At 37.5% G+C, this 10,689-nt stretch overlaps 1 protein-coding gene across 1 annotated transcript in view; it reads right to left on the bottom strand.

Moving 5' to 3' along the window:
• The window catches only part of PRTG (protogenin), a 128,163-nt gene that overhangs the window by 7,502 nt on the left and 109,972 nt on the right, over positions 1–10,689 (bottom strand). The window contains exons 11-14 of the mRNA XM_014528239.1: positions 7,680–7,775; positions 6,831–7,017; positions 6,053–6,180; positions 4,662–4,832 (exon numbers count right to left, since the gene is read on the bottom strand). Of these exons, the coding sequence (XP_014383725.1) occupies positions 4,662–4,832; positions 6,053–6,180; positions 6,831–7,017; positions 7,680–7,775 (582 nt within the window). The remainder of the gene's footprint in view (positions 1–4,661; positions 4,833–6,052; positions 6,181–6,830; positions 7,018–7,679; positions 7,776–10,689) is intronic.

Genomic DNA, 10,689 nt, shown 5'->3' with positions numbered 1-10,689 from the left:
GTACATGCGCGCCCGCACGTGGTATTTTGTGGAAGAGCCACACTCAAGGGGCCAAAGAGCTGCATGTGGCTCTCGAGCCGCAGTTTGCTGACCACGGCCTTAGAGTTTCGGAAAAAGAAAATTCACTTGAAAAGGAGATTGGGATGGGCATGCGCCAAAGAGGGTCACTTGACCTTACCTCTTAAGTTAGAAACAACACAATTAGTTTTTTTTATAAGTGTTTGTGTTTTAGTTATTTAATTTATTTAATTTTAATCCTTACCCAAGGATATTTTTTTTCCATTTATTTTTAGAGAGAGTGGAAGAGAGAGGGAAAAACAGAAATTGATTGGTTGCCTCCTGCAGGCTCCCAACCAGGGCCTGGGACGGGGAGGAGCCTGCAACTGAGGTACATGCTCTTGACCGGAATGGAACCCGGGACCCTTCAGTCTGCAGGCCGATGCTCTATCCACTGAGCCAAACTGGCTAGGGCCAACACAATTAGTTTTGAAAGTCTGAAAATATTTTTCACCCTCCTAATCATTAAGAGTTCTTGAATGTAAATAGGAAATAAAATGCCAAAATTATGTAAGAATCACGGAGTACTGAAGACTAAGACCTCAAATTAACTATCAAAATTACTACCACCAATCTGCCTACCATCTACTTCTCTCCAAAAGTAACCTTCATTTGAATTTACATATGACATTTGGTATCAGAACATATTTTCTCTGTTGGCATGACTGCTGAGAAGGGTTTCTATTTGGGCACTGCTATTTCTTTCTTTTTTTTTTTTTGTTGATTTCAGATAGGAAGGGAGAGGGAGAGATAGAAACATCAGTGGTGAGAATCATCAATCAGCTGCCTCCTGCACCCCCACTGGAGATCAAGCCCGCAACCTGGGCATGTGATATGACCAGGAATAGAACTGTGACCTCTTGGTTCATAGGTTGATGCTCAACCACTGAGCCACGCTGGCCGGGTGGCACTGGTATTTCTTGAGGTGTCTTTCTGCTCTTGTCACTTCACTGAAGTATTTTTCTTACAAAAGGGACTCTCACCCTAGGACTTAATCCTAATGTTAAGAAAGCAGGTGTAATAGAAATTCAACCAGCAAGTTGTTCCATCTGCATTTGTGGATATTCACAAGCGAGCCTTACTTTCCTACGGTGACTTCATCTCATTTTTTCCTGACTCAGAGCATCCTTACAATGGCTTCAAAGAGCTTACAATAGCTTGTAGCAGTCACCCCCAGGCCAGAGCTGGCTACTCTAAGGCACTTGAAAGAGTCTATTTCATTATGCAAGTGAGATGCAGGGTGATCTTCGCTGAGGACATGATTCAGAGGCCACCTCTGCAGATCACATGGTGTGAGGCAGCTGAACCGAGTGGCAATGTGAGCAGCCAAAAACAGCTTGTTTTTATATTCTATGGTTTCAACTTGGCCTGAAGAAAGTGTGAGTTACTTGAGCACACAACTGTTAAATAAACAAACGGACCCACATTTAGCATCAGGAAGAGCCTTTCCACTCTCACAAGTTCCTAGGCAGGTGAATTAAAACACAGAGATGTATTGTGACAGGCTGCAATTAGCTAGAAGGAAAAGCATTTAAATTTCTTCACAAATAGACATATAAGTAGACTGAGCTTCCATCTTATCACATAATACTTTACATTTAATTTGTAAAAGTGCTTGCCAGAAACTAATCATGCCTGAAATTAAAAGTCTTTTCATTTAATTTAAATTTTATAAGCAGATGAGCTGAGTGGGTGTGTGTATGCTCATGCTCCCCTTCCGTCTGTCTCAGGGCCTTTGCACGTCCCCCAGATATCTACAGATGTCATTTCTTCCAAAAGAACTTACCTTACTACCTCCATCACTTTGTCGTTTCCCCTTATTGGAGTTTTCTTTATAGCATTTATGGCACTACCTGAATATTTTTATATTTGCTTGTGTGTTTCCTGAGATGTACACGCCATTGGAGAAGAAACATTGTTTTGTTCATTGTGGTATTACCAATGCCTAGAAAAGAGCCTGTCACATAGTAATCATTCAATAAGAATTCATTTGATCAATCACTGATGTTCCTACTATTAGTAGTCCAATTTATTTGGCAAATGTTTAGTGAAATGGATTCCTTTAGGAAAGGACTTTAATTCCCAATGTGAATCTCCAATAGTATATGGAATAAATAGTATATGGTGTTTCTCAAATTTATTTAGTCATAGAACTTTTTTTAAAAGAGGGGTACCTTTACCATTTTGGGAAACTCATGCTATGAGAAACAGGGTTCAGGAACTGCGGTAATAGAGCATGATTTCCTACGGTGCCTTTTAGAGATTTAAAAATAATTAGTGTGTTCTGTGTAAAGGCTTTAATTTCTGATCTTTTAAATTACACACAAGCATCCTTTCACATCACATTTCTGCTCAACCATTGTAGCATGTACAATTTTAGTCACAAATTTCATATGGTCATCAGGAACATTTAAAAAATATTTTAACTGATGAAAAAAAATCTTATTCCACCTGGCAATAAATATGTGGTTAGTTATATGTGTAAATAGACATAAACACAATATGTATAGAAGATGAATAGTCATATAGGAAAGAGATATTGATATTCTCCTTCTTCGCGCCCCCCCCCCCATTTTTTCCTTCACCTTTACCAAAATAAAATTTTGTTTCTTTTTAGGCAGATACAAATGAAGAGCTAAAAGAAGTATGTGCTCATGTGATTAAAATTCTTTACTAATACTTATAAAATATCTCATTAAATCAGATTAGTCATTTGGCTAAATGTTGTATTGGTAAGTCTTTTTGGAAATAATAAAGTAAATGTGAATTATACATTTTAAGAATTTATGATAGACTGTAAGAGTCACAGCCCACCAATCAATTATACGTCCACCTATCCACACCTGTGGGCAGTCCTCTGCCTCACTAACTCTGGGCTTGCCTACGTGACTTCCCAGGGCACATGAGCAAATGTGATGCAAGCAGAGGCGTGCAAAGCTTTGTACATGGGCTTCCTCCCTCTTGTCCTGGTGTTAGAACTCGCTCTTGCTGCTTTTAAGCTACCCACACTGAAACTGGAGATGATTTACAGCCTCAGGAGTGACCTGAGGAGAGACCAACAGAACTGCCCAGCTGATCCCAGTCCAAACTGCTGACTCACAGAACTGGGAGGAGGTAAAGTGGCTAAGTTTTAGAGTGGTTTGTTAGGTAGCAACAGATAATAACTGATACAAATATAAAACTGTATTGCTAGCAAGTACGTGTTACTGTCACATCTCTTCAGTGACTAGGAAATCATTCCTTAGTGGGGCTTCTGCTCAATGAAAAATATGATTATACAGCTATCAAAACTCCAGCTAAATTTATCATTTGTTTATTTTACAATTGCATAGAGTTTGTTACATCCACATAGTTGTCTTTGAAATTTATTCTCTTAATTGGGTAAATATTCCCTTAACAGGTAAAATGTATGTGGAAGTGCCTAGTGCTATAAAGTGTTTAGAATATGTGGATGTGCAATGAAGTTTCTTCTTGAAATCCTTAAGCTTTTCACCGCTTGGCAAGCTGTTCTTTTCTCAGCATGCACATCTGAATTAAGAAAATGCCAAAATAATGAAGTTTTACTATTTATGCTATAGTCCACCTAAAAACTGGCATGTAGGACTTGTTCAAATGAAAGATTCAGAAGTTTTAAAAGAATGTAATGATAAAAGTATGCAGTAAGAATGTTAAGAGTTTCAGAATTCAATTTTACTCAGCTAAAAATAATTGATGTTAAAAAAATTAAATTCAGCCCAGCTGGTGTGGCTCAATGGTTGATCATTGACCCATGCACGAACCAGGAGGTCACGGTTCAATTCCCGGTCAGAGCACATGCCAGGTTGCGGGCTCGATCCCCACTGTGGGGCGTGCAGGAGGCAGCCAATCTATGAGTCTCACTCATCATTGATGTTTCTATCTCACTCTCCCTCTCCCTTCCTCTCTGAAATAAACAAAAACGTATTAAAATTAAGAAAGAAAGAAATAAAAAGAAAAAAATTAAATCCAGTGTTCATTGTAAGCCCTAACCAGCTTTTGCCGGTGGACCCTAATATTCATATGGGTTCATTTATTTGCAAGTGGACCATTTCAGTAGCTGTACAAAAGTCTTCGCCCTTAAACCAGGTGCTCTTTCAGTGTTTGCTACTTCAGTGCAAGGTACACCACTACTAGAAATCTAATAATTACCTATATCAGTCTTCCCTCCCTTGCCCCTCTCCCTCCCTCCTTAAGCTTCCAAGTCCTGCTGATTTTACCTCCTTCATGTTTTTCAACCATTCTCTCCTTTCCCAAGCCTTACCCACCCTAATCCAGACTTGTAATCTCTTTCCTGGACCATTAACAATTGCTTCCTAGTCTCTTGTATTAATTATTCTTGCCGCCCGCTCTTCAACCAAACCTCTTCTATTCACAACAGTCAGAGTGATCTCTGAGATGCGAATCACACGCTCATGCTTCAAGTATGCTGATGGCTTCCCAATGCTCTGAGTAAAACCAAAATCCTTAATAATTTGTTGCTCCATAAAGGTAAATTCAAAACAAACTCTAGATCCCTCTTTCTCTTGTTTCCTTATTATTAATAACCTTACTTTTCATTCTCTTTGGTAATTTACGTTCACAGTTACCTTCTCGGTGCAGGACCTGCCACTCTCCCGCAATCCAGGCCTTCCTCGATGCATATAAGATGGTATAGCGTGTCACAACCGTCTCTGGGCCGTCGGGGGGTTTCCAAGAAACCAGAGCAGTGTCATCCTCTATCAGCGTCACTTTTACTCCAACTGGTGGGCCTGCTGGTGCTGTGCACACATGAAGAAAATCTGGTGTTACTAGGATGAAATGGTCACACACACACACACACACACACACACACACACACACACACACACACACACACATACATACCTGGCTACTAGAATGACAGGCATAGGGAAAAGTTTGAAAAACTAGAAACCACTATAAAAACATCAGAAAACCACAGCTCTTACCGATTATTAGTGATACTAGTACAATGCTATTTTTCTTCTTCCTCTAAAAGCTAATTTTATTTTATAATGTTCAAAACATTTAAAAAATATAAAGAAGATAGTAGGTTGCTGGGTGGGGAATTACTAAGTCAGAGGTTGTAAGCATGTTTAGGGCTGTTGACATGTTTTGTCACACTTGACATGTTTATAGTCCCACCAGCAGCACTTGTTCATTAGATACTGTCTTACTTCATTAAGTACTGAATCTAAACTACATTTCTTATTTAAATGTATAGGATATATATTCAAACTGGTCTAGGAAGCCACTGAAGAAAATACTTCTGAGACTAGAAACATTCAGTTATCCCCCAAAACATTGTGCATCAGTGAGTCTAAAGGGAAGGCTTTACACTAATGATTTATGTCTGCGAAAAGTACTGAAATCTTAGGATTTTAATTGACCCCATTTTTAATATAAGCTAAAAGTGTGAAGAGCTGGTTTTTGGCATCATATAGCATATAAAATATTGTCGAGACCATAGCAAAGAAACCCTTGCTCACTGTAATAAATGCCCTTTGCTTTCTTTCGGCATAATTAAAATAGGGGCCCTCACAGATCATCTAGTCCTTCAACCTCAATCTAGAGAAAAGGAATGCAAGTTTTGGAGACATAAAATATCTTAGCTAGAATGACAGGTAAGCTATAGAATTGTTGCTCAATCAGGTTATCATATCTATGCACTGAGCACAGTATCAAGCTACATACATATAGATATAGTGGGCTCCTAACACATACATTATTCACTTATTCACATTTAAAATTATTTCAGTGCAGCCTTGAACAGCACACTCGATTCAAGCCCATTCACTTGTGGAATACATATGCTGAGAGGGGAAAATTAAATTTAATAAAGGTTAAAAAACAAAACAAATACATCCATATCAACTGGTAGGTAACAACCAGGGGAGCATCCTCTTCAAAGTGACATACATATTTTTCACACATTTTTTTGCACATTTAGATAAACCCACAAGGGAGCTGCCTTCTTTACCTTCTGGGAGTGTAGAATGGTAGACGACAGGGCTCCAGGGACTGGAAAGCTGATCCACATGCAATCGGACAGCAAATTCATATTTGGTGTTTGGCTCTAGACCTTGAACCAACATGTGAGTTTCTGATCTATGATAATGAGCAATGAAGTTAATGCCGTTAGCACATTGTTTCTCAAAGACTGCCAGTGCTGCCAATCAATACAGGTAGGGAGAGCACACTAACATTTTTTTACACTCAAAGAGCAATCTGATTTAACTATTGTATACCACATTTGGTATTATCCTATAAAAATAAGCCTATAAATTGCCATACAAGTTGCCTACAAGTATCCTAATACAAAGGGATTTCCTCTGAAACGTTGGAAGTCAAAGTATACTTTAAAATTATAGTGATAGGCATCCTTTTATCTATAACCTAGAAAACAGAATAACTAGCTTTATTTTTTGATGCCAACATGAAGATGATCTTTTGTTTTTCTTTTCAACATGCTTTTCTTCCGCCATATGAAAGTAAAGGAAAAATAGCTTCTTGCCTAATCTTTTTGCATGAGGCTGGGGAAACAAACAAACAAACAAAAATCATTTCCGGAGAGTAAATGTCAAAAAATGCAGTTTCAGAACTGAATATGGTAAAGGTGCAAAATCCCCAGGCATTTTAATAAGTCAGATAAGTCCCGAGACAAATGCTCACAGCTGAAGCTCAAGCTAGCCCAAGGTGGCAGGAAGTATGAACGAGGACGGCAGCAAAGAAAACAACCATTAACAGAAGCTACATACGTTTGAAGGTATAGAACCAAAGAAGCATTCTGCAGGCCGACAGGGTTACAGCGAATGGTGTAGTTAATTATTTGTGCCGTGGTGAATGCAGGCCTCCTCCAGTGCAGGAAGATGGAAGATGAGGTGTTAGCCTTTGCATAGAGATGGTGGGGTGGTGGTGGAGGAGGAACCATGCGATCACGAACAGCTATTGAAAAAGACAATGTTAATTTACCTCATGGCATAACATTGATTGTAGGAAGTGGTAAATGGTAAAACCGTAACACCCCACCCAGGAAGTTGCCTTTAGGTCTTTCTTCCTCGAGAGGTTTGTAGTGGTCTATTATTCAAATCTGACCAACTCTTCCAGGAGTTAGATGAGGAATCAAATATTATCAGTACTTCGATTGTAAAACAGAAGCATGGAGAAGTCAAGCTACCAGCCACAGGCATCCAGAAAGCCAGCAGTGGACTTAAAACTCGACAGACACCCACTTTAGGAGCAATAAAATCAAACAGCTCTTAGTAGCAAAAAAACTGAACCGTAACTGGAAGGAAATAATTAGCCTCAAGGTTGGAGCAGATAAAAGAAAGTTCAGTATATGTAGGTATTCAGGGTAATTTTTCCCAGTTAAATTTCTTACAGTCTTTTGCATGCAAAAGTAAAACAGGCTCTTATCATTAGATACAGATCACTTAAATATTTACTGAGCAGGTACTTGTTCAAGATACTATCTTAGGCACCATGGAGGATATAAAGTAATCCCATCGTGAAGGCTTCCAAGTAGTAACGAGACTGACACTTCAAGGCAGAGGAGGAGACGGCATGAGCCATACATAGTGAAACCAGCTACCATAGCTCTTACTTACAGACACATCCTGGGGTGCTGACTGTCTGGTCTGCCTGATAACCATCTTCTATGTTGTTGTAAGCCAGCAGCCTCACGTGGTATTTTCTTCTGGGGTCTATGAAGAAACCAGCAGGTTAATAATTAGGTCTAGCCATCTAGATGCAAACACAGGTTCTAGAGTCTTTCTACATTTTGGTTTTTAAATCTTCTGAATGAATACCAGTTCTAAGTAAAATGAAATTTTCTCTCTCCCTATCTATCCTATACAATGACTCAGCAATTCACCTTAGTATGTCATTATTTTTGTGACTATCTACCAATTATTTTAAATTTTACTTTGCTTAGCCTCACTTCAAACAATAACATTACTAACATTACTCTTCCTCCTCCTCAACTGAGATAGATTTAAAAGATGTCGTTTGGGTGATGAATAATCACTTATAAGAAGTTACACTATACAGGCATTTTTATTTAGTTATTTGACGGTAAGTTTATTAAAAGCATGAAAATCAAAGTCAGATGTTTCCCCCCTCAAGGTTAAGGAGAATGACAACTGTCATCCTTTAGCACGTTTGAAAATCTTTAGAACCATGTGTTATTTATTTCTAAGCATGACCTTTTCACAAACCTACATTTTCAAGTTGAGAGCTAAATTCACCCCAAGAAAGATGAGTTGGAGCTCCCTCTACTGGTATTCATTAACTATCACAATCTGAAAACCATAGTCCATCCCATGATATTAAAAAAAAAAAAGTCTGGCTTCTGAGAAATAAATGATTATAACATTTAAGTGATATACTTTAGAAAATATACAAGAAGTTTAATTATATCAATAAATTTAAGTATAACCATTTATAACTACAGAATGCTTGCTTACAGTAAAAATAAATATTTTTCAGAAATAATATGTCTTTTTTTCCCTAGCTTTATGGAGGTATAGTTGACAAATAAAAGTCATATATTTTAAGGTGTACAGTTTGATGTTCAATACACATATACACTGTGAAATAATCACTATAATCAAGCTAATTAATATCCATCATCTCATGTATATGTGGGGAAATTTGAATACCTACACTCTTAGCAAATTTGAAGTAGACAATAGAATATTTATAATTGTAGTCCCTATGCTATAAATTAGATCTCAAAAAAATTTTTTTTTTGTAACTGAAACTTTGTATCCTTTGATTATCTCATCCCATTTCCTCCACCTTCCAACCCTGGTACCCATCATTCTACTCTGTTTCTGTAAGTTCAACTATATTAGATCCCATATGTAAGTGAGATCACACAGTAATTGTCTTTCTGTGTTTGAATTACTTTACTTACCATAATGTTCTCTAGGTTAATTGCAAAAAGCAAGATTTCATTCTTTTTAAGGTTCAATAATATTCCTATATGTAGTTTGTGTGTGTGTGTGTGTGTGTGTGTGCATTTTCTTTATTCATTCACCAGTCGACAGACATTTAGGTTGTTTCCATGTTGTGTGTGTGTGTGTGTGTGTGTGTGTATGTGTGCATTTTCTTTATCCATTCACCAGTCCACAGACATTTAGGTTGTTTCCATGTCTTGTCTATTGTGAATAATGCTGCAATGAACATATGGGGTGTCAATATCTCTTCAAGATACAGATTTCAGCTTGGCCTGCAGCTCAGTGGTTGATGATTGACCTATGAGCCAGAAGGTCGCAGTTAGATTCCCGGTCAGGGTACGTGCCCAGGTTTGCAGGCTGGATCCCCAGTGTGGGATATGCAGGAGGCAGCATATCAATAATTCCCTCTCATCACTGATGTTTCTATCTCTCTCTCCCTCTCCCTTCTTTTCTGAAATCACTATATATATATATTTTAAAAGATACAGATTTCATTGCCTTTTGGTATAGTACCCAGAAGCAGAAAAACAGTAATCTTTAATAGATATAGCCAATGTGGAAAAGGATTTAGAATTAAAAAAAAGATAATTCTAGAGTGAATTCAAACATTAAAAAAAAATTTAAAAATCAAATGTGAACTTTATTAAATTCTTCTAGGTAATTTAAGAGTTTGTATAAATATTTTAGAAATTGATTAACATATTCTAACATTTAATATTAAATTCCATTGAAAGGTTTTCCTAAAATAAAAATATTAATTTCTATTTGTTTTGATAAAATTAAAAACACAAAAAAATTTATACAACTTAGAAAATTTCTGTTCTTTCTAGAGAAAAAAGTAGGAAGATTAGTAACTTCTGACTATAGAAAATGTTTCTCATATACATTATCTTAAGTATCACAAAACTCTGTAAGATATGTTATTCCCATTTATTAAAAACTGTGGTAAAAATGTATTAAGTAGTGTGTCTAATGTCATACAAAGTTGAACCAAGACCTTGTGGATATAACAGTACAGGGCCTTTAAGTTTACACAAATACATGGGCCCTGTCACTGCAGGTTTGTCTCATTATGACTTTCAAAATTGAAATATTTTCAAATATTTTATAAAATGATTACTGGAGAACATAGAAACATACTTGGATTTCATCACTCAAATGAACATTTGGCACTGAAATTCTAAGATCCACAAGATTTCGGTTCAGATTAAAGGCTACTTAATTTGAATCTGCTTTTTTTCTTTCTGTTGTTGTTAATCCTCCCCTAAGGGTATTTTTTCCCATTGATTTTTAGAGACAGTGGAAAGGAGGAAGGGAGGGAGGGAGGGAGAGAAATATCAGTGAGTGTGAGCATCAATAGGTTGTCTCCTGCAGGCACCCCAACCTGGGCTGGGGATCTAACCTGCAACCCAGGTACATGCCCTTGACAGGGGATCAAACCAGTGACCCTTTGCTGTGTGGGCCAGTGCTCTCACCACTTAGCCACATCAGCCAGGGCTGCTTTTTTCTTTCTTTCCTCCTACCATGTTGCTGAACTCATCAGTCAGCTGAATCTTGAGTTCAGTTTTACAAATACTCCCTCTGAATGGGTACAAATGGAATTCAACAGGCTCTTTGCAACCTAGTTCTTTTTTTTTTTTCTCTCTTACATTTCTTT

This window comes from Myotis brandtii, unplaced genomic scaffold (assembly GCF_000412655.1).
Source record: "Myotis brandtii unplaced genomic scaffold, ASM41265v1 scaffold626, whole genome shotgun sequence".
Classification (NCBI taxonomy): Eukaryota; Metazoa; Chordata; class Mammalia; order Chiroptera; family Vespertilionidae; genus Myotis; species Myotis brandtii.
The sequence above is the reverse complement of the archived record's forward strand: the minus strand, read 5'-3'. Positions and strand labels throughout refer to the sequence as shown.